The sequence below is a fragment of the Thermobia domestica genome, chromosome 4 (assembly GCF_964235325.1).
Source record: "Thermobia domestica chromosome 4, izTheDome1.hap1.1, whole genome shotgun sequence".
Lineage (NCBI taxonomy): Eukaryota > Metazoa > Arthropoda > Insecta > Zygentoma > Lepismatidae > Thermobia > Thermobia domestica.
Genome location: NC_137457.1, coordinates 257,465,163 through 257,490,635, shown reverse-complemented (window position 1 = coordinate 257,490,635; position 25,473 = coordinate 257,465,163). Strand labels below are relative to the sequence as shown.

Here is a 25,473-nt window from a genome sequence, read left to right as displayed (position 1 = left end):
ACTTACCAGGCACACTGGCCTGAGGTGGCTGCATCCCCATCATGAGCGTTCCATGTGGAGGTCTTTGTTGGGGAGGAGCCATTCCAGGTTGGGGCATGCGGAGTGGAACTTGGGCCATTCTGGAAGCACCACAGAAAGTACAGAAATAATCAGGACTGTACATTCGGCGAATACATTAACAACTACTTCGTACATAAAAAGAATTAATGGAAATATATTAGATTTTTCCACAAACAAGAGGAATAAAATAATAGATCTAAACACTTTACACTGTAAAGACAAACACACCGGACAAAAAATTAGTCACTCCCCAGAACTTACCTAATAGCATCCAGCTTAAATAATCACCTGGATTATGCTCAGAAGTGACTCCATGAACCGCTGCTGTCCGCATGTGAACCCACTCGCGTATCAGCAGATCCCATACTTCCAACAACATACAAGAATGATTATTTGTGCATTTCACCTGCTGCTGCAAATACCTAGTCTTACCATAAATACTGTCCCAAAGTTTTAAGTACATTGACACGAAATTAATAGATATTTTTTAAATATCTTAATGACATGAGTTACATGAATGCATTATCAACCAAAATCACAAATAATTATTCAAAATAGCCATTATTGGCATGCATACAGTCCGCAAGTCTTTGTGGGCACTCATTATTTGCACTACGCAACATATCAACTGAGAAATCGGCAACTGCCTTCCGAATAGACTGCTTTAAACTTTCAATATTGGGATGTCGCTTTTCATCAGTGGAAAGGATTCGACTGTGGCAATTTGCTGTTAATGCTTAGGAGTAAGCGCTTTACTTTACGAGCCTCTAGCGCAGCGTTTCCCAATCGGTATGCCGCGGCACACTAGTGTGCCGCCAATGGTCCGCTGGTATGCCGCGAGGAAATCGAAATAAAATTATTAATTCATGGCAATCAAATTGCAAAACATAGGGGAAAATGTATATTTGTATTTCACATTACTATGAACCTCTACTATGAATCTACAATTTTAATTTTCATACTCGGTTACTTTTCTATACATTTTTAATGTTGAAAAAAGTATTTATCATCATTGTTATGACCATTATTGCTTCTTTATTGTTGCAGACTGTTTCGTAATATCATTCAATCTTTTCGACAAAGCAAACATGCATACAAATTACCTACATTTGTGTTTTAAAAGTAAAAGAGATTTGTTTGTTCGTTCTTTATTTAGTGATCTTCCTTCTTAGTGAAAGGTTGGATACAGTTTTCGAAAAAGAAAGTGTATTTTTAAAAATCTGAGTCCTATATCTCATTGCAGTTGTTTTCTATTTTTAAATTAGAATGAAAAATAACATAATAATTTACCGAAAACCAGTCATTTGGCTTTCTTCTCTGTGAGGAGATCAATAATCACAGAAATAAATTACTACGGTATTTTATATTTACAAATAATAATAATAATAATAATAATAATAATATCTACATGAGTGTGCCGCGAGAATTCAAGTTACACCTGTAGTGTGCCGCAAGTTGTAAAAGGTTGGGAAACGCTGCTCTAGCGCTTGAGCTCATTTGTCAGTTTCCGTTGTTTGTACGCACGGAGGTCCCAGGTCACTGCTTAACGTGTGAGACAGACATTTTCGATACCTTTAGCTGATGAGCCATAACTGACTGTTTGCTAACTGCATTTTATCGGACACGCACCGCCACTGCTTTCAGAAGCTCCGGATACACACGGTACCAGGGATGCCAACCGTCCCGATTCTGTTGGGACTGTACCGATTTCTGACTTATTTATTCCGCGTCCCGACTGAACACTCGTCGGGTTGCATATTGTGCCGATTTATCGATTTTCAAAGTTAATCGATTTTACTGGACCATTTTTACAAAGGGATAACGTATTCTTTTACACGTCCAGCTTTATGTATAGAATCAATTTAACAAATTTATGTTTTGACTTGACTCGTGAAAAAAAAAAAATAGCAGCTTGCTTTTAATTTATAGTTATTGCCTAATTGTTTTGAGTTGATAATCCAGCCGATTATGATGATATTTTATACAGTGCTAAAAATATTGCTTTTGTAACCTCTACATAAAAGCGACTACTACGGCAGTAGCAGTAACACTAACGTTCAAGTCAGCTATTTAAGTTTACTAAAGGGAATAGCCAAAGAAAAGACTTGTTTAGTTGATAGTCTTTTTCAGTGATTCTTTAAAGTAACACGTTTGTTTGTGATAAAACCCAAACATTCTATTGGTTTTCTTTTTAAACGTTGCTTATGTTAAGAAAATTACAATTGTTTTGGTTTGAATTTGTTGTGTGATGACAGCCAAAGATTAAGACTCGATTTTAGTAATACTTTTTGTCAGTGATTCCTTAATAATATTATGCACTCATTTGTGATATATATATATATATATATATATATATATATATAGATATAGATATATAGTTTTCTTTCAAAACTTTGTTTATATTAAATAAATTGCAGTTGTTTTGGTTTGAATTTGTTGCATATTTTGCCCATAGCTAGTAACGAGCAGTGGGTGGGGAAATAATAAAAAAAAACAAAAACAAAGGTGCGCATTCGTTCAGGTTCGTGTTATTCAGCTGATTATTTACATTGTTTTCAACAACTCGCCGTACGTAGTCGTCCGGGGAGGGGAAGGGGGTTCCAACATCGATTGTCCCGTTCCGATTTTTTCTTATGAAAAATTGGCAACCCTGGTTCGTACTGTGCGTGGTCTTCCTTACCGCGGGCGATCTTTCATAGTTCTGTAGTAGTCGCGATGCTTGACCTAGATCTGCCGATTTCACCACCCAATAGAACGCGAGGGTGTGTTCCGGTCGTCAACCCCCAACCATCAAATGTTGTCAGTGTCGTCTCTCGCGCTACACGGAAGACATCTCCTGAAAGTACAGTGTTGGATTGGCACCAAGTTCCGTTTTGTTAATTGTTTATTGTTGCGTTATATTTTCGTTGTTACTCTTCGTGTTATTGTTACCATTTTAGAATAATTGTTACAGTGGTTATTGTTGTGCAGTGTTATTATTGGTAATTTTTAAGTGTATGCGTGTGCGTCTGTGTCTATGTGATATACATGTATACTCTTATACGCGTACTTGTTATTGGATTTGTTTATCCCCTCTTTCACCTTGCGTTCGTGTTCTGTTCTTGGGATATGCAATATGAGTGATATTAGAAATAATAAGAAGGTGATTCACAAGCAACGGAGATATATTATTTTTACTGTTCTCCAGTTTTTTCAAAAAAGAAGCCAAAGCAGGAGCTCCTCTTATCAACATAAAAAGTGCAGGAGATAACTGCAAAAGCTTGTGGGGTAAGCAGAAGCTCTGTTCAACGCATAACTGGAGACGCAAAGGGAGCACAAGCTTCAACAGGTGAAACATCCTTCGTTTCTCCAAGGAAACGAATAAACAGAAGACCAGTTATCACTGATCTGTATGATTTTGATAAAAATGTCAGGAGGAGAATATTCCAGTACTATGAGAAGGGTGAGTATCCCACGTTGAATGAACTTTATGATATGAAGAGAGAAATTAACTTTAAGAGAAAAGCAACATCCTTACGTTTCATTTTGAAGTCAATGGGTTTCTATTACCGGAATACAAAAGATGGTCGAAAATACCTTATTGAAATAAACGATATTACAACTTAGCGTATAACATTTTTACGCAAAATCTGCAAGGCAAGAGAAGAAGGGCGGAAGATATTTTACCTTGATGAGACATTTGTACACAAAAACCACTCTCATTCCAAGGTGGCAAGACGAAGACGGAAGAGGTGGTTTGAACGTGCCTGTGAGAAAAGGGAAAAGAATAATAGTATGCCACGTGGGTGCCGAGAAAAGAGGATTTGTACCAGGATGCAAATTAGTTTTCCGCGGAAAAGAGAGCTCTGCTGACTACCACCATGAAATGAACGCGGCTGTTTTTAAGGAGTGGTTTTTAAACTTTCTTAATAAGTTACGTGACCTAGAGGTGAAAAATGCGGTAATTGTGGTGGACAACGCGAGATGCCACTCAGTAATCTTGAAGAGATCGCCAACTACGAACACAAAGAAAAATGACATAGTTGAGTGGCTATATATATCCACACGATCCGAAGCAAACCCGTGTTGAGCTTTTGAAACTTGTACAGATGTCCAAACCTCGCATTAAGATGAGCGAACTGAACGAAATTGCTTCAAGTTTTGGTCACACTGTAATCAGACTGCCTCCCTATCATTGTCACTACAATCTAATAAAGATGATATGAGCACAAATGAAGATATCGATTGCAGACAGAAACAACACATTTAGGCTAAACGAAGTAGAAAATCTCGTAAATATTGCTTTGGACAGCCTATCTAAACATCAGTGAGAGACATGTGTTGGTCACGCGGAAAAACTACAAGACGAAGACTTTCGTCTCGAAGTGGTTGCTGATAGCAGAACGGAAAATTTATTATAAATTTACAAAACAGCGATACGGAGAGCGAAGCCTGCGTAAAAACAGACGAAGTTGGACAAGAGGATGAAAAGGAAGAACAACTTGCTGTCCCTTTGGAATAGATAAGATGCTTTTTTTTTTTTAAAAACTCATTTACTATGTCTTATATGTTTGGCAACATTGTTGGTAAATTTCAGCTGTTTGACGTTTCCCCAAGTGCGCGCTCAACGACTCAACGAATTGTACCGAAGTTTTCCGATGCATCGGAGCTCAAGCAAAACATTTCTATGAATGGTTTAGAGCCGAAGCTTCACGACTGGGCGCGACTACTATAGTCTCAACTAAGCGATGGATAGTGTAGTAAACGAATTTTTACCAATTTTCAGCTTCTGGAGAGTTTTGAAGATCTTCCCTGTGGTGAGTTGCCTACCTTGTACACCGCTATCACGGCCATATAATTTTCATACTTGCCCCATTCCATCTTGAACACTAACAACTGACACCTTTACATTTCTTCAACTCATTTAGCAATGACTCAAGCTTCACCATACCGCTTTTGATGTCATTCGCTTGTACGGGCGGAAGTACAGCTACTCTCGAAAGCTGGGACAGTATGTATGCTAAGACTAAGTAGTCCTATAGATTTTAAATTTGAGGACTGCAAGCAAAGCCAGGTGCGACAGAGTATATGAATGTTCCTCAAACCATATACAAAAACTTCAAGCCCTGTGCACACACCAGTTGTAATATTAAAACAGGTTGGTACCCTGCATAATTCAATTTATTACAGACTGGGTTAAGGCTCGTGCCTTATTTTGCAGTCGGTCTAATATATAGTTACACTGTCAACAATAACAAATATAAATAAAACAGGAAAGAAAAATACCGAGTATGATCAAAACATTTAAAGGAGAAAATATTTTAAAATAAAAACACTTAAAAATACAAAAGAAAAATGTTATCAAGAGTAATGATAATATGTTAGGTAGAATACATATCTAAATAAGTATTGATTTAGTTGGTTGTATGAGTAAGTCTGAAATCTAAATTAATTTTTTAGTTGATTTTTATACATGGCGACCTTCTTTTTTCTGTGAAGTTTTCTTTCAATGAAAAATGCAGTATTTTTTTCTTCGATTTTTGAAAGTATAATAATTCCATTGCTTTTTTTTTTTTTTTTTTTTCAGATGAATACACAATCTAAACGTTACTTGAAGATCGTTTGGACAAGTATAAAAGCACTGTCTCATAACTGTATCATTTACAGTATTTTATATGCTGTAAGAATCAACCGTCGAACATACGCTCTTTACTTCCTAGTTCCTTGGTCAATTCTCCAACGGTGTGACCTGAATTTGCTGCAACAGCTTTCTTAGGGCATTATTATGCAGTTGGAGCCTTCATCCATCCGAGAGGAAAAAACCTCAAGAACTACTTCATGCATCATCATCATCAGTAACAATGGTATCAGATAGCCAGAATCAAATCGCATCAATTTGCAATCAATGAAATCTCAATAATGTTTCCATCTAATTCTAAATTCTCTGCTACAATTGTAAATGGTAAAAGCTTACTACCACTTCCGATTTCAACACTGAGATGATATCACGCCATACAAATGAAACTTCTCCACGCGGTGTAAACGTGACACTTCTACTTGTTTACTGGATTGGTTACACAAAATGTAAGAGGCGTAGTTCAAATTTCATTGCTGTTTTCTCTTTATTGTGTTTATCTACATCTCGGCACATTCTAAGCATGATTTAATTTTATGTTTCTTCTTACATACATTATTTTACATCTGTGGAAAAAACATTTTATTAAAAATAAATAAATAAATAAATAAATTACAACTCTAGTCAGCATTAAACGAAATGCCATCTATAGATAAAAAACAGCCCAATATTAGTTCTGGAGGAGATTACTTTTGTCCGGTGTGCTTATTATTCTCCCTAAGGAGAACCTTAACAGGCAATGCTATTGAAAGTGGTAGCAGGAAGCAGACCGTGAGCTGAGGCATTCGGGAGTAATAAGACGTGAAAAGCAGTGAAAATGACAATGTGCTTAAAAGACCTTAGAAGTAGCTCCACTTTCCAATACGGTTTCCTTGGACGGTAAGTAGAGGTAAAAATGTTCACTCACCTTTCCTCCGAATTTAGTATCACTTGGATTGTTACACTAATGATGCTCACATTATAAAATTAATTTTTCTTTGAAGGTTTGCTGAAAAACTGTTCTCTCGGCATGAATGTAGTTTTGCATTTCCATTAAGGTAACACTGGGGAATAAAATTGGTTTCGAGATATGACATCTATTAAAATAAGTATCTGACCTTTCGAACAGTCTTCGATCCTAATCCTCTTGAAAGTTAACTCCCTAGGATTGCGCAAATTTCTCCCAGAGGCCCTGCCATTGCTTATATAATTTCAGAAAAGCTTCTATAGGAATACAGTATAACTGGGCTTTTATTTTCGACATGTCTCTTCATGATTCAAATCGAGTCTCTCACCTTGAGGACCCCTTAAGAACTTTGTCGCGAAGGTACGGAGGTTACAAACCATGATGATATTGTAATTGTTTTAGGCTGAATAAAATCTGAAGAATATGCTGGTATGCAGAGGTAAAGAACTTGAATATAGTACTATTTTGTAGTTTTCTGGTCTTATAGTGTGTACTCATGAAGCATCATTCCATGGGAGTATAAGAAAATATGTCAATACTGTTCTGCATTTGCAACTGGGAGAAGGAAAGCGAGTTCTTGGGCACTGAAATGATGTCCTGCATAACTAGGTCCGCAAGTGGTCCACTACTTTGTCGTTTTGGTTTGTTAAGGGCCTATCGGAACGTGAGTACCTCTTTACCAATGTACGACCATCTTTGAAGTAATTATACCATTCTGTTTCATATTGTGGAATTATGGACGAAAGTGTTCTGAATGATTTTCACTTGGACATTATCAACTTTTGGTGAAATTCAATGGACATTCACTGCACTCACAAACTAAGTTCTAGCTACTGACATTTTCTGCGGGCTGAGAAAGATCATACACAAACATGAAGGTACCTTATCTTTTCCAACAAAAACACTTTCGTGCTTCATTCATTTCAGTAGAAAATAGGAAATGTGCATGCCTTTTAAACAGATCACGCCTTCATTTTCCCACCTTTGATCTGTAACATGCCATCATGCCACAACTATTCCCATCTGTATAAGTATTTTTATTAAACAATTGTAACTATAAAAGATACTTGGAACAGTTCTAGCTTGCTCTACATCCGGATGCTTCTAACACCATTAACTTTCTATTACATTTTACAGCAAAAGATTTCACAATAAAAAACAGAATCATCATTAAGAGTAAGGAAATCACAAAGTTTGATTACTGAACCTCATGAACCACTTAAAAATAATAATAATAATTTTTTATATTTACTGATAGAGGCCACGGGGTGCCAAATATAAAATTTAACTTTGCAGCTAGATTCTCTTCTCTTAGTTTATGTTACTATTTCGACTCGTTCGGGAATTATGTTCGCAACTATTGGATACCTTTTTGCAGGGTGGAACTCCTATAATGTCATCGTTGTCTGCTTACATAAGTCCTGTAAAGAAAATGAACTCCAAATTCCCGGGTTACACTAGATTTCTTATTCTTTATTCTTCACTTGTAACACTTCATTTGCAATTACTATCTGTCTACTAATACACGAATAAAAACTGCTGGTTTTTGCTTCTTGATATTAACTTTTAGTTGTCACATTATTCACTGCTTTCCACGCATACTTACTTTAATAAACGAAATTAAGAAATTTGTATACAGTTGCAAATATATTAAATTTAATTTGATGCAAAAAACTAGCAGTTCTTATTTGTATGTTAGTAGATGGATAATTGCTAACGGAGTGTCAAAAGTGAAACGTGTTAAAAAAATCTAGTGCACTCTGGGAATTCGGCGTTAATTTTCCTTACAGAACTTACATAAGTAGACAACGATGATGATATAGGAGTTTCAGCTTGCACAGAGGTAACAAGTAGTTGCGAACAAGACATCCGAGCAAGTCGAAATAAACTAAAAGAAGGCTACCCGGGTGCAAGGATAAGCTTTGTTATTTTATTAGATAAATCTTTAGCTTACATCCCTCACTTCTAAAATGTAGAATAATGGACATCAGTAATAGAAATCAAACCCCGGAACCACACACATGAAAGACAAGCATGCGAACCATGATGCGAATTCGGTACTTTTGCGGGAGGGGAAAATCATATCGCACAGGGAAACAGCACTAATAAAACCACAGGTATACAAAATATTCTGTTTTCGCGTTGGACAAGTTTCGTTTAACTCTCTGCGGCACGGTTTTTCCTAAGCGTTATCTAAAAGGTGCTATACTATAAGTACCATCGTGCTTGAAATAGTTAATTTAGGTTTTATTATATGGACTTATATGAGGAATACTCTTGTGAACTGATAACATATCTGGTATTTATATATCTGATAGAAACAACTTATGTTGCCAGAAAACATCAACTTAACTGTTATGCAAGATTTGTTAATTATTATTTGTGGTCATTATTATATTCTGATGTTATGATAACATGTTTTCTGGATTTTCCACGCGTTTTATGAAACTGATTGTTTTATTTTATGATAACGTCCGAAGTCTGTGTAGAGCGGAAACCATGTTAGAGATGTCATGAAGTGTTGCCCTTGTAATGCATTTTTGAACATTCAAATAACTCATACTCGTACTAGTGAACAAAGGAGGTGCTCTGTACTTCCTCAACCACACTTCAGCAGTAAGTTCTGCGTGTCACGTGATACACAGCATCTTCTGTTATTATGGAGAACATTACTGCTTGACTGTTCTCCATGACTGCAGAAGACGTGATTTCTTGTTTAACAACGGGCCCAGATGAGATTACATGCAATGAACATACTAGATATTATAGTGTATTACCTGTTGTGGAATACTACGAACAAAAATAATTCCTTGGTAGTCATGTGTGTCAATATCATCATAATATGCGCATCTGGTGAACCGTATAACGCCAGTCATTTGATTGTAATTTCAATTTAGGTTCGCAGGCTCAAGCCACATTTGACCGCTCACTACATTTGGCAGCCACTTTGCCTCACCACAAGTTTCTTACAATTTGCTGAACTTTATGAATACTCAATGCTCCTGGCATATATTCATTTATTTAGGTGATCGAAATCACACACTACATTGTTTGTAATTTACCATCACATAGTAATAAGCTGCAAATAAATATGCCAACAAGTTCACAGAACAATTAGTTTATCATTTGTCATAGAATCATTAGTCAACAGTAATCCCACAATATTGTTAGTTCAAGAAAATGACCCTCGTAGATACATATCTGCAAAAACAACAAAAGTGGCAACGTACTAGGGAAAGATATCTCAATAATATGAGGTCCATTGTATAATACGATTAGTTAGGAACATGTGTACAGTTCAGAAGAACTATAAGATTCTTAAGCACATGAAGAACAGTAATCGGAATTCATGACTAATGACAAAAGATATCACTTACTCAGTCTTTTCAAGAAACATGTAAGGAATTTTCGAAGATTAGCTTGAAGATTAGTTTAAAAAATAGATTATTGAAGTACGTTTCTGAACAAGGTCTCGGGGTAATAGTTTATTTCTTTTACTTTCTTTCTTTTTTTCCTTTTTTTAAGAAAGGAGGTAATGGAATTGTAGTAAAAGGGGTAGATAAAAGAGGCAGCTGTAGTGAAAAATGACACAAAAGTACAATCCATTTGATGATGCTAAAGAAGATGAAGACGAGACAGGTGATGAAGTACAGAACAATATGTTCGACGCTCATCTGAACTTTCCGAGATCGTTGAAAGTTTAAGCAGGTTTATTAAAAGTAAACCAATTGTTATTAATTTATTAGTGATACATTTCATGCAATTAAATGATGTACTTCATACAATAAATGCAATTAAATGATGTACTTCATGCAATAAATGCAATTAAATGATGTACTTCATGCAATAAATGAAATTAAAAGATTTTGTTGATCTTGTAATAATATTCAAACCAAAGCAAACGAAGAGCGCGAAAGCCTTGAAATGATAACAGATAAGACTGATAGTCATGTATCTGCTTTTGCCTGTTAATTCAGTGTGTGGGGCACTGAACTTAAATGTGTTTTCCATGTCAACGAGTAAATGTCCTTCGTTTATTTGCGGTATTGAATCATGCAAATGATATGCTACCTCTAAGATAAAGTTTATCGCATGTTAATTGTTTTCTCATATACAGTAGTTTTGTATGTTCACGATTTTGGACATTTAAAAATGTACATTTTTGGAAATTTCGAAGTTTTTTCGTGTCCACTTAAGACTTCGAATTAAAGAAAGAGTGCGTTATTAGAAACACTGCTTCAATCTAATTGCCCGTTGTCTACCCTAGCACCTCCATCTTTATCACTGTTTCGCAGGGACCACCCTATAGCACCAATGATGGCTTTCTCTTGTATTTCTGCAAAATTGTTCTTTATTCTGGCGAGGAGATCACAATCGCACAGATTCTTGTCCGGGAATATGACAGATATTCAAATACGTTCCATCGCCAAGCAGACCCTGCACAACATTAGACTATGTGACATTTCACACTTCCATACAAGAGCCTCGTCGTCTGCAAATGCCACCGTTTACGCCTGTGTGTATGATGAGGGTAATGTAGCAAGAACCTGCAGTAGTAGTTGCATCGACCATCCATCCATGACGTCAAGAACGGCGCACGTGCGCGATTATCCTACAATGGATGTCGTTTGCCACTTTCGAATGGATGCTTCTACAGTCCAACCTTGCGTCTTTGGACGAGGAGATTCACAATGCATCCACTTATTCGACTGTCACATCAAGTGTGGTTCATACGACCAAGCCCACTTTTGTGCAAGAAAGCTGTCATCAGCTCTTTCGTAACGGTGTTTCAAGCTCTGTGCAATTGCACAGTGTAATTTGATGGGATATCCCCAGGGCTGCAGTTTTGCGGAACCCAAAAATGTTGTGTGGGATGTGAAGTACTGTTTTGTGGCATACGCCCACTTCAGCTGCTAAACCACACACAGCTTATCAGTGATTCACCTCCATCAGGAAAAGAGGAACTAAATTGTGGTCTTTTTGGGAGTTGTCCTGAACAGTATCCCTGTTTCCCAAGCAGTTTTACCCATCGCGTCATTATTAGATACAGAAACTCTTTACCCTCATATATTTCACAGTCCTTGGAAACAGTCCAGTGTATTTCGATCAGGTGCCACTACAATTTTGTTCAACGCACGTTGTTCTATTTTCGTAAACAACTTATTTTCGCCCTTGCTTATCAAATATTGCATTGTTTTGAAGTAAGAACTATTCCCACTCGGTACACTTGCAAATCTAGTCTTCCGTTATCACCTAACGAATATGAGTGGCTATATATTATCACGTGACAGCAGTGTTACCACTACTTTTTATACAGCCTGTGTGAGCGTAACAAGAATTTTTCTTACATTTTTATTAGGATATGTTTATTTGAATTTTAACATTAAATTTATTATTGAAATATTCTGCGAACCCTTTAGTAGCTATGGTAAACATGCTTACCTTTGGTGTCCATGGTTGTAATTTGATTTCTGATGGAAGTTTACTTTTCACTAGTATGTAGATCCTACGCAAAGTACTAACTCTACCTATACCTAATTAAATAAATATCAACTTAATTTTCTGTATACACTATATCATCAACTTGTTTTGTTTAAATTTCAATTAGAACATTTGATAATTCAAAAAAAAAAAAAAAAAATTACTTCATCCATACTTCACTCACCTTGAATGCATTACTAAACAGACTGTACACATCACTGCACATAAGACAGCACATGAATATGCTAATATAAATGTGACATTCCTCCTTTATTGGTTGTGGGTTAAATAAAAAAAAGAAAAGAAGTTTACATGAGACATCTTTAACCTAAAGGTCAGGATATTAAGATTATGCAATACGGGTGAGAAAATGAGCACTAAGGTGCACCAAAAGCAAACCTAAAAGCAATGCAATAGTTGATGATTAGGTTGTTGCAAGCTGTGTATATTCCTTCTATGATTAAGAAAACTGAACTAAACAGCTGCTGATTAAAACATCATCCGAGAATGTTCAGTAAAAAAGAAATTACGGGGAAAACATATCAATTTTGTCAAATACGTACCAAGAGCCGACGCCTTCACAAATATGAGGAGGGTCATTGGCGTTGCATCTGACAACTGTGTAACCAAGTATCGTTCTAAACACACAGTCTAGTGACTTGACCGTATTGGGAATAGGTTTGGGCATGAAGTGCGTACGATTTTGCCAAGATTAGATAGCTGCAAACGAGAATATATATATATGAAGTCCTGTTATGATTTCAGGTAAAAGAATAATGCTGTTGGGAAAAAAGTCTGGGAGGCATGAGTGCTTTAGTAAAGCGTCTCACATAAACTAACTAACTAACTCTATGGCCTATGGAACCCGGAGGTTCAATACCGCGTTCACAAAAGCTCTCCACTGACTTCTATCCTTAGCTAACTGCATCCAGTTTCTACTTTGTATTCCAATCTCTGCGAGATCCATCTTAATATTGTCCTCCCATCTGCGCCTAGGTCTTCCTAATGGTCGTTTTCCGATTGGTCTTCCAGTCAAGACTTTGAAAGCGTTTCTACTTTCTTACATTCTAACTACATGACCCGCCCACCTAAGCCTCCTAGACTTGACGACCCTAACAATGTTGGATAAACCATATAAATTATGTAGTTCCTCGTTATGAAGTTTCCGCCATTCTCCATTCCCGTTTCTCTTGGGTCCGAATATTCGTCTCAGGATCTTGTTCTCAAATACTTTCAGTCTATGTTCTTCCCTCAGAGTAAGTGGCCATGTTTCGCAGCCATACAGAACAACAGGCATGATTATCGTTTTGTATATTTTAAGCTTCAAATTCCTCGACAGAATTCGCGACAAGAGATTTTGAACCGAATAGTAACACGAATTCCCTGCTTTTAGTCGACATTTAATTTCTCCGTGAATATGATTTTCCTCTGTTAATATTGATCCAAGATATTTGAAAGTATCCACTTTATCAAAAGTATTATTTAATATTTTAACGCATCTATAATTTGCTGTATTCCGGTCCCGACGGACTTCCATGTATTTAGTTTTCTCTTTATTTACTTCTAAACCCATGTCCCTGCAAGCGTTTAATAAGATCTCTGCATTTCTTTCTATTGTTCTCCTATCATCCCCTATTAAATTTATATCAGCAGCATATGCCATAACCTGGTGAATACCGTTCAACTCTAGACCCTGGTTGCTATCTTTGATTTTCCTTATAGCGTATTCCAGAACGAAGTTAAATAATAATGGCGACAACGCATCTCCTTGTTTCAGGCCATTTTCGACGTGAAAGCTCGTGGACAAAAATTTTCCTACCCGGACTTTACTTTGGGATTCATTTAAACATATCTTAATTAATCTAATTAGCTTTCTCGGTATTCCAAGTTCTGTAAGAACGTTGTATAATGTTTCTCTCCTAACCGAGTCGTACGCCTTTCTAAAGTCAATAAATAGTTGATGTACCGGGGTATTGTATTCCCACTTTTTTCGAGTATTTGGTGAATGGTAAATATTTGGTCGATAGTTGATCGATTTCGTCTAAATTCGCACTTATAATCTCCAATAATTTCGTCTGCGTATGGGGTCAGTCTTGCTAATAGAATATTTGAAAGAATTTTATAGGATGTTGACAGAAGAGAAATGCCTCGATAATTATTACAGTCAGTTTTGTCGCCTTTCTTATGAATTGGAACAATGATTGATTCTTTCCACTCTTGTGGCAATTCTTCCTTGTTCCAGATAAGGAGAATGAGTTTGTGTATCTTGTTCCACAATTTTTCGCCTCCAGCTAAAATTAACTCAGCCGGAATTTCATCTACACCCGGAGATTTGTGTTTCTTTAATTTCTTTATAGCAATTTCTACGTCTATTCGGTTGGGTTCTGGAATATACGGTTCTGCGGTGTGTATCTCCTTTTCTCCACGCACACTAGTTTTTGGTTGCATGTTAAGCAAATCGTCAAAGAAATCTTTCCATCTATTTAAGATGCTATCCGTGTCAGTGAGAACTGTACCGTCAGATTTCTTTAATATATAAGCACGAGGTTGATAGCCTTTCTTAAATTCGTTGATTCCCTTTTACATGTCCCGGATGTTTTTATTTTTACTATTATCTTCAAGTTCTTTAATTTTAGCTTTCAGAAAATCGCGTTTCTTTGTTCTAAAAGTTTTGGAAGTTTCCCGCCTGATATCTGCGAAATTTTGTGTAGTTATTTCATTCGGATTTTGTAGCCAGCATAATTTTGCATGTTTTCTCTTCTCTGCTAGTTTTATGCATTCCTGGTCGAACCATGGTTTGTTCCTACGTATTTCCGTGTGTCCCAATTTTTCATTTGCTGAAATTTTAATGCTATCTCTAATTTCAATCCAGGTATCCTCAACACTAGTGCACTCCGCATCTTCTAAAGCCGAGAATCTATCCGAAACTTCAATCTGATATTTCTCTCTTACCTGGCTCTCTTCTAATTTCTTTAAATCGAATCTCTCCGTTTTCGGACAATGAATATTACCTTTATTCCACGATAACCTCTCTCGTATTATCGCTGCTACCAGGTAGTGGTCAGTGTCACAATCAGCCCCTCTAAACGACCGGACATCAATTATGCTAGATTGCCTTCTTCTATCTACTAAAACGTGATCAATTTGATTATGTGTTTTCCCGTCTGGTAATGTCCAAGTGTATTTATGAACGTCGCGATGTGGGAATTTTGTACTCTTCACGATTAGGTTTTTGGATGTTGCAAAATTCACGAGTCTAACACCGTTGTCATTACTTTCCTTATGCAGACTTTCGTTCCCTATAATCGGTTTGAAAATATCCTCTCGTCCTACTTTCGCACTGAAATCCCCTAATAAAATTTTCATATGGTATCGCGGGAGTTGGTCAAATACCCGTTCCACTTCGTAAAAACTGTCTTTTATATCGTCATCCTTATCTTCAGTTGGGGCATGTACATTTAAAGCGTCTCACATGGCAAGACAAAAGACAAATGTTTGCATGCAAATCCTACATTATCTCAGCATGTGGCAAATTCCAGTGAGCACTTCGTGCATTAAGCACGTTCCCGCCCCTCAGACCGAAAAAAGTTCCCTGTGTAGAACAGTTGTAATAACGCCGAATGAAAATTGAAAAAGCGAAAAAGTGCGGAACTGGGTCAGAAATCGAACTCAGGTCTACAGATTAAAGTGCCAGTATGAATTGTCAGATAAATATGAGAACTAACCTCAAGAATAAAGAGTGTGCTGTTTGTTCACCGACTTGGCAAAAACTATGATTTTTTTTTTTTTTTTTTTAATACAAGGATAAGTTGTAAGTCTTACAATATTCTGGTACACAACACACCTGCATTTATTGCATTACAATGAAACCAGGTCAACATTCGTTGGACTTTCTGCAGCCATCTTCCTCCACTTCCTTGATACCGCGTCTTGCTCAATCACTGCCGTTTCCACTTCCTGCCGGCTGATGAAGCATCGTGTTTCAGGAAGTGCACCATGAACTAAAACAAGTAGCATACATCCACTTAAACTGTTGCCTTTGGCGTGGGAACCCCACGTTCGATTCTTAGCAGGAGCTTGGGATCCTACGTTAAGATCCACGTCTCATAGAGCCTCGTCGTTGAAAGGAACACTAAAACTCAAAATCACTCCAATTCTTCGGAGTAAAGGTCGGCACTGATGATACGAACTCAAAGTGAATTACCTCCTCATAGTTCCATCACATACAGAGCATGACTTTTCGTTCGAAACTGTTCTGGTTGAGAGCAGTTCTGCAAGGTGGCCATTGCTCAAACCACTGTTTTTACACATACGGATTTCGGAAAAAAACACTCACTTTTCGTCACATGTGACAATCCGTTTCACGAAACGCACATCACGCGAATTTTGCAGCAGCTGTCGGCACATATCCCCTCTCCTCTGGGCCTGAGCTGGGGTCATCCCATAGGGCACAATGCAGAGACTCCAGACGGTCGAGGTCGTAAAGATGACTCATTACAGTGGATTGGGACATGCCGAGTTGATCTGACATTCGTCGTGTGCAGGTGGATGAATTTTTCTCAATGCTGAGTCATATGATCTCAGAACGTTACATTGGGACGCCCGAACCTTGGATGATCTTTGACATTTTCTTCAACCTGTATGGAATTTCTGGAACCAACAAGTTGCTATGCTATGGTTCACTGCACCTTCCCTTTTTACATAAAAAATGCTTTTGGTTTATTCCCTCACCATTATGCCGGAGTTCGAACTCATACGTTGATTTCACGCATCAGATTTTGTTGAACACTCATCTTGATGGGTTAGCGGCCTCAGTATTAAATAACAAGCTTCTCAACTACCTCTTGGGGCAGTTTGACCTTGTACTTACGGTAGATCACAGCGTACACACACGCTTGCTGTTTGGGTTATAGAAGTATTGCAAGACTTGTGACTGATCCTTGCAGATTTGCTTTATTTATTTAGATTGCATATGGATTAAAGTTTGAGGTGAGGTGATTTTGAGTTTGTCTCGTTCAGCAACAGGGCTATATAAGACGTGAACCTACTGATTAACGCGGAATCCGAACCACATGAGCTTCCACCAGGAATCGAACTCGTGTCTCCCACGCCAAAGGCGCGTACGCTAACCGCTTAGCCACGAAAGTGCTCTGGACAAAAGTTTGTTCGGCCTTAACGTCCTAATGCAACGGCGGGGTTGTGTAGGACGGGACCTACAGCTTAAAGTGGGATTCGAACCACTAGCCAGTATGCAGCCGAGAGAAACTGTTCTCCATCTGGACTCATCGAAACTTCTTGTTTACAAAGGCGACAAGTCTACACTCATCCACGGAGAACACACAAATATCTTCTACTGACCTTGTACGCTCGTGAATATTTTGAATCACGCTTCAGAAGGACAAAAAGATACACAAAGACAATTTCAAAAGATTACATAGTGCAGAAGATGTAATTTAGTCCGATTTAGTTCATTGAAAAATGCAACGAATTAATTTAATTTGCATATATCAATAAAAGAAGTGAATCAAAATACGAATCATCTGAGTTAACTCTGGCTATAAGCATTAATACATATACATATTCAGAAAATATTTGTGATTTCCTGGGTTCCTTCTAGATGAAATGGGAACGTTAGCATAAAGTTCGCATGATCTGAGGCATTTTTTCCTTTTACAATTACTTTTTAGGTATAAACCAGACAATTCTAAACTGGTTGTCCGCTGTTTAGGCAACGGACTGAGCAGCGGTGTTTAGTGCACTACCACAGTAAACCAGAGGCCCGGGTTCAATTACCGTACTTTTTTGTTCCTTGAATTTCCATTATATTCGAATCTATACACGACGTAGTGTAAGGAAAATCGATCGATTCCTCTTATTTTCTTTTAACTTCTTTATTTTAAAAGATTTTTCTATAATCTCTAGGCAAATTTCGGGGAAGATATTCTAAGGAATGGCGTTTGCTTTCTGAAAGTCTATGTTTACAGACGTTAAACTCCATTCGAAATTCTTCATTTCTAATAAATGCTGGGACTTTAAATCCAGAAAACAAAACAAACAGTACAAAGTAAAATACTTTTATATCAACGCGTTCGCTATTCAACTGACATGTTCAGTGTAGAATTACGAAGCAGGTCATTTCTGTATTCCTACATACGCAGTCGCCACCATGTATATGAGAGTTTATAATGAAAGCTCACTTAACAAACGTGATATCCGAAGTACTTAATGCATCACATGCAAAAATCAAATAATATATCTTGCTCTGCTTGTACAATTCCTAGTCGCGACGTATTTGGTTCAGGAGCCAAACGACTGAAATATAAATTATGACAAAGACAAATGAACTGTGGAACTAATCAGTAAAGGGAACAGGAACAAAAAATAAGAGGGAAGCGAACATCTGGTTTACTTCAAAGTAGAGGACCTCTTCCAATGAATTAATGCATTTTTCGTTTGGAAGAATTTGTTTCTGAAGATTTAAACTCACAGAACTATTACATTGCTAATTCTCTCTGGAAGAGGTACGTAAAGCGACAATACGAGGGCTGCTGGAAAAGTTTCTGCAAACTAATACTTACAGTAGCACTAGCGTTCCAATATTATAAAATTCAGAATAGGCTTTTCTATGCTTAAATTATCTTTGATTGTTTATAGTTGTGTAGTACCTCAGAAACTGCTGTTAGGGATGCGTCAATAGCTAGTTCAGGCGACAAAAATCGCTCGCCATGTATCTGATTTTCCATGTAAGGGAACAAAGAGAGGTCATTTGGTGTTAAATCGGGTGCGTATGGAAAATTAGTCATTAATTTGAATTTTTTACTGGAAAAATCAACAGTTTGATGTGCTGAGGGTGAAAACTGGCATTGGGATGGTGAAGAATGATGCGACGATTTGGGTTTGCTTTACGCAATTCATTAATAAAGAAATTTTGTATACCACTCAGCATCTACAATTCTTCGATTTTCTAAAGCTATGGTTGCTACATGTTTAGTATAACTGAAGAAACAAGCAATCATTGGTTTGGTACCGCTCCTTCAACGAACAACTTATGTTGGTTTTGGCTCATTTTTGAAACACCGATTGCTGTTAAGTATCACGTTCGTATGAATAGATACAAGTTTCGTTCCCTATAACGATGCAGTCCACCAAATTTGACTTACGTTGATTGAATTTCTTGAGCATTTCTTCGCACGAGCCTCTTTTTGAGTTTCGGCCAAGTTATGTAGGACTCAATGGAATTGGAATATGAATTTTTTTCTGGGGTTTCGGCATCTATGGCCATGTTAGCCTGTCACGTGAAGCATGACGTCCCTCGGCGATCACACTACACGGGGAATTGGGGAGAAAGAAACGGATGGAGAAGGAAATAGGATCCAACGGCTTGAAAGTTTCCTACGTTTAGGTGGTCATGCAAAATCTCATCTACTGCCTTCATGTCAATGTGAAAGGATGTCTAAGTCTCACGGTATGTTACACGTCTCTCGATGATTTCACGCACATCAACATTATTGGCGACAACAAATGTGGATGGACGACCTTCCCGAAATTCATCACTCAAAAATGTGCAAACACGCTGGAAGTGAATTGTACACAGTCCTATTGAATGGTGCTTTATCTCGGGTGTTAAACTAAATCTGAGATCGTAAAAAATCATTGCCCGAAAATTCCACTAGTGGAATTTCCATTTCTCTCACAAAACAAATTCTTCACCCAGTTTAAAAGTAAATGAATAAGCTTTAACACTCAATTTAAGATAATTTGAACATACAAAGGTTTATTCTTCCGAATTTTGTAATAGCCAATACTAGCGTCACTGTAAGTAGCAATTTGTAGAAACATTTCAAGTAGCTCATTTATGCATCGCATGAGACCGAATTGGAAAGAACTGGAAGAAGGGGTATGAGGTGTGTACCGAAAGTACATGCCGTTTTAATGTACGTCTGAAATGCGTGAAAGCATTTTAGTGAAATTGCAACGGATTGAACTTTTGACTGAGATATGTGGTTGAAGAGAAGCTCTTTAGGATACTGATACTTAGGTGTGATATTATGGACCTTACTGAGGATATCATCGCCAGTTGAAGGATGTTCGTGAGGACACTGCCCTTGCTGACTGTACAGTGAGGATGTGAGTGCGTGATTTCACGGGGAGGGGTCACATGTCAAAGTCCGCAAGTGCAACTTGTTCAACCACCTAAGAAAACATTGCACCTATTGAGGCGCTGGTTACAGAGAACAGAAAGCTAGCCGTTGATGATAACGGCAACCTTACAGGAGACTCTCACTGCATCGTGCAAAGAAGTATGAAAGATCACTTGAAGCTGTCCAAGGTCGGTTCACATTAAGTCCCTTGGCAGCTGGATGAAGAAACGATTTCCAAGGTAAGATCGTCGAAGTAGTCCCTCATATGTCTCAAGAACTATACCCGTGACCTCTGTTTCTAAATCTGAAGGATTCATTATGAGGCAGACGTTTGAGTTCACAAGTGCTCACGGAAATGTGTTTAAAACACTCCCATTAAAGTCCCAAATTGAATATACAATATAACTAGGGGAGAAAATTTTACTAAGATGCACTGCTGTATTCCAACTCACTATAAAATTCCTACAGACTGTCATTAAAGTCCATTTCAATCGCTTTTAGAAAGATACTAAAAAGGAAAAGATATGAGATAGATTTGGAACAAGACATCATGGAATATACTTCAAGTCAACAAAACTGTATACTGAAAATGCTTTTAATGGCGTAAGGTGAATCTTTAGATTATCATCTCATTTTATGTCCCAAGCCAACGAGAATAAAAGTGCTGACGAATGAAGACATGGAGAAAAGCACTGTCAGTTGAATGACGGGACTTTCCATACCAAAAGAAATGTTCTATCACTTACCACCATGGCTCCACATGAAAACTTGACTCTGGACGATAGAAAACTGATAATTTGGTCGCAAATTATTCATTTTACTCCACTGAATCACATATACATGTTTTTCAAAATGACTAATGGTGTTACAAACATTGTACTTTGTATAATGAAGATACATACAAAATATAAGAAAACCCAGCAAGTTTGGTTATAAACTATTACAAATGTTCAATGTGCTCTCTGGCAACCCTGCAGATATCTAAGTGGTAGTTCATTTCCTGCCATACACCGCCTAGCATGTCACGTGTAACAATGTGGATGGCATTGTTATGCATACCTTCAGTTCGTTAACTGGACGCGGCACTGGAGAACAGTAAACTGCATCTTTAAAGTAGCCCCGAGGAAAAAGTTGCAAGGGGAAAAGTCTGGGGAACGTGGCGGCATGACAGAAGTTTATCATCACCACCACTTGCGCGCTCAATTCAATGATGTGGTAGTTATCTGTTCAATAATTATCTTACCTTCATCGAGTTGAGAAAATAACCGATCCTCGATCAACATATAAAGGAAAATGAAATAGAAAAGACCATGAAAGAAAGGAAAAAGAAAGTATTTTCTCTTGACACAATGCAAAACACATTCACTTTAGGGTAGTCCCGAACTAACTCAATATACTCGTGTGGATTTTCATTCCCCACATACAGGCATTGTGGAAGTTTATTTTTCCACTTACACGAAATGTCATCTTATAGGTAAAAATCAGGTTCTCGGTAAAGTTGTCACCCTCAGCCATGAACACTTACATATCCACTTTTCCCTTGTATCATTTTCGTCGGATGTTAGCATCAGGGTGAGGCTTATTCAGTATAGTTTCATGGATAGGCGTTTACGCGGAATACGTCATAATGTTGTGGGTGCAATTTCAAATGTCCTGAATCCAGCATAACTCAATTCCTTCGGACTCCGCTAGTAACTTGCACGAACTCACTCAAGAAGATCTTCAGATACTGATGGTCTATCATTGCTTTTGGCCTTGCAAACGCAATCTCTTTTCTTAAGGTATGCACATCACCTTCTAATGGAATTGTCAGACGATGCATATTTCCCATAACGAGTACGAAAATCGAGAATATCGTTTTACAACTGTATCGCAGTTCGTTGCGTGATATACAGGAGCATAAAAAGCCCTTTCAGTAACAATATCAGCCATGCTGCACAAATACCACCTAGCGGCAGAGGCATCGAAAAACGACGATCAAAAACCTATTCCCAATTATGATATACTTTACATGCAAAGCAGTACCGTTAACTGGGTCAATTACCCAGATCTAGTGCAACAATGAGGAAACCCTGACATTTTGAAAAATCCTTTATGTAATCATTCTTTTCATGCGCATTGTTTTTAAAGAGCTGCTCAAAGTACAGAGTGTTCCCTGATGGTTCGGGAATGCTTTCCGGAACACTAGAATATGAAGTAGCTACGAATGCCAACCCCGATTATATATATATATATATATATATTAGCTCTCGGCTACGCCGTCCATATTGACTAGTCCGCAATGTTATCAAATCTGTGGGTCAATGTACAATAGCGGGTGAAAGGTCTTACAACTTCGGGACTTTGTTATATCAGCACCGCAAGCTACCACAGCTACATAGTGAATAACCTTTTGAACTTCAAAACGCAGGGGATTACGCCGTCACAAGCAATTTATCTATATATTAATATGATGATCATGCATTATCATTCAAACAGACAACTAGACTATACATACGCCCTCTATTACAAAATCTAACTCTGCAATTATTTGTAGGCAGTTTGTATTAGCATAGTTTAGCAAATTAAAGCAGCAGAGCAACATGCAAATTGTAACTTTCCATGCTTTATCCATTGAAACAGTAACATTTCACACATACCACATACAGCAACACAGATATCAAATGTCAGGATACGTCCAATGTTTCATTTATTGACATATTTCAAGTTAACACTTTCAGGCAAAATTAAATTATATTAAAATTTTTAACTGATTCAATAATAATACATCCACAGGAGCAACAAAAACCTAACTACTTTTGTTTTGAATTCTCATGATTGTATACATACTCTAATTTTAAATGCATAAATGCAACCGCAGATTCGTAGAGCAATTGAATGTAAAAGTAAAGGCATTCAAATCTAGCTATGTGTCCCTTACTTCGTGAAAACTAAATTTTATTGTGTATAACTTTAGTATTTATTAATCACACTTAATTTAATTAATGTTACATTTATATATGTAACGCAATCTGATTCTGAAAAAGCAAGGGACAGTTAAACTGATTAAAAGAAATCAATGAAGTCAAAGCATTAAATTCCAGTTCATTTCGAAGATAAGAGGAAAATGAACCCCTTCCCGATATAAATCAAAGGCTAAAAAGCAAAGATGAAGATACACCAGCAGTTCACTTATCAGAATCTCCCCCCCCCCCATTATTATTATGTCTATTATTTTATAAATAACAATGGAAAGATACAATATGGCTCTTTTGAAAAGTAAGCCAGTTAATATTTATAAAACTATATTGAATGAACTATACAGGATGAGCACGAAAACACTCCCTGACTTGAAATGAGTGTAACTTGAATATCAAAAGTGCTACTCTGCTCAAACTTTCTAGCAGTAACATTAACTCAAAAAGTTTCTGGTGATGCTGATCGGCATCACAAACACACGAATTGTGCGCCAACTCTAGCCAAATCTTACGGATTTAGGATTTCAATTTCTGCGCTTTCGACATCTAAGGCCATTGAGCCCGTCACTTTTGAGGGATGACGTCCCTCGGCGAGCACATTATCCGGGGAAAGGGAAGGAAGGAAGGAAGCGACCTGGGATCTGTCAGTTAGGTATCACCACGGCATTTGACTGATGTGAATGAAGAAAACCTCATTCAGGGTGGCTGGCCTGAAAAAGCGTTTTACACATTTTCGACCGAGTGCCCCACCGAGAAACGACCAAATCTTACGAAGCGTAACCGATTTAACGGAGTTTGTAGCTGCACTAATGCGTTCCTGAAGATTTGGTAAACCTGATCTATGTACCTACACTGCTCAGAGTTCTAGAATGATCGTCAGGAACGCATCAGTGCAGCTATTAACTCCAATACATCGGTGACGTTCCACGAGATTGAGGTGGATTATCGTCTCGATGCTTCTTGCGTAATAAATGGTGCACACATCGCCTGTTGATAACTCAATTACCACCACCAAAACTTCCTGAGTTTATGTAACTACTGCTAAAGTGAGCCGACCAAATCAGGGACTGTTTTTCTGCTCAACCTGTTTTAGTTACTTCAAGAACTTTTCTTATACTGGAGAAAGAACTACCCGTCATGCCACTGGTAAAAAAGTACCCATGCTTAGATAAATTTTTAATTTTCTATACTGTAATTTGAGGATACCAAATCCAATGAAATTATTTTAAAACATCTCTATCCATCGGATCACGAGAAAAATGACTTCAAAGTATATATATATATATATATATATATATATATATATATATATATATATATATATATATATATATATATATAGTTATATCATAAGTACTGTCACAAGTTTGAATGTGAATAACACAGAGTATTAACACCAAGGCAATTTATTTTGGTCATATTTTACATTGATATGTTGTACATCTGTCGCACGAATCATTTTTCGAAATGCCCCCCTTGGCCTTGGTGCAGCCAGGAAGTCTGTCCGGCCACTGGTCAATAGCATTACGCACTACGTCCATGGGAAAATTGTTCACTGCTCGGGTCAAGGATTGTTTCAGACGTGTTGTGAGGGCCTGGGAAAAAAAAGGGGAAATTTTGGGTAAAAAAACAGTTTTTTACTGTTTTCTCCTGAGCTCGAAAAAAAAAAAAAAAAACGGAAAATTTGAGAAAAATTGAAATTTTCGAATATTTTACTACATCATGCTTTTAAAATGATATTATATATATATATATACTAGTTTACATTTAAGATCGTTGAGTGCTTATGTTTCTTGTATTACAATAGGGAAACTTGTGTCAACAAATATGTGCACCAATCCTTTAAAGTTAGCACCGTGATAGAACGGAGTTATGGCTACAAAAGATACTAAAATAAATTAATTAAGATAGACACTTTAAATTATCTTAAGCAATTTTTTGAAGTTTCAAAACAATCTTTATGGCAGGGAAGTTTTAAAATAACGGAGCCAGAATTATTTTAGTTAATACCGGTATGTTAAAATCAAATATATATTTTAAAAAGATAAGTTTCTTACTTGTGCTGTGTAAAATTTCTGGAAATTTTGAATCCATTAAAAAAATCTTTCGGAAATATGGGAAAAAAAAAACGGAAAATATAATTTAAAAATTATTTCTTCGCCTGATGTTAATCTTATTTACTGTAACGTGCCTGCAGCGTGTATACAATGTATTTTGCTAGCAGGGAAAGTACTTAAAGCAACAGGTTTTAATTTTACTTTTCAGTTTTCTGAT

The 25,473-nt window shown here is 37.2% G+C and overlaps 1 protein-coding gene across 9 annotated transcripts in view; it reads right to left on the bottom strand.

Annotated features, from left to right (window-relative positions):
* stau (double-stranded RNA-binding protein Staufen) overlaps positions 1-25,473 on the bottom strand; it is a 185,604-nt gene that overhangs the window by 123,086 nt on the left and 37,045 nt on the right. For 7 of the 9 annotated variants that reach the window (XM_081755796.1, XM_081755798.1, XM_081755801.1 and 4 more), the window contains one exon: positions 7-119. The exons of the other annotated variants lie outside the window; for them this stretch is intronic. In XM_081755796.1, coding sequence (XP_081611922.1) covers positions 7-119 — 113 coding nt within the window. The remainder of the gene's footprint in view (positions 1-6; positions 120-25,473) is intronic. 9 annotated transcript variants of the gene reach the window in all.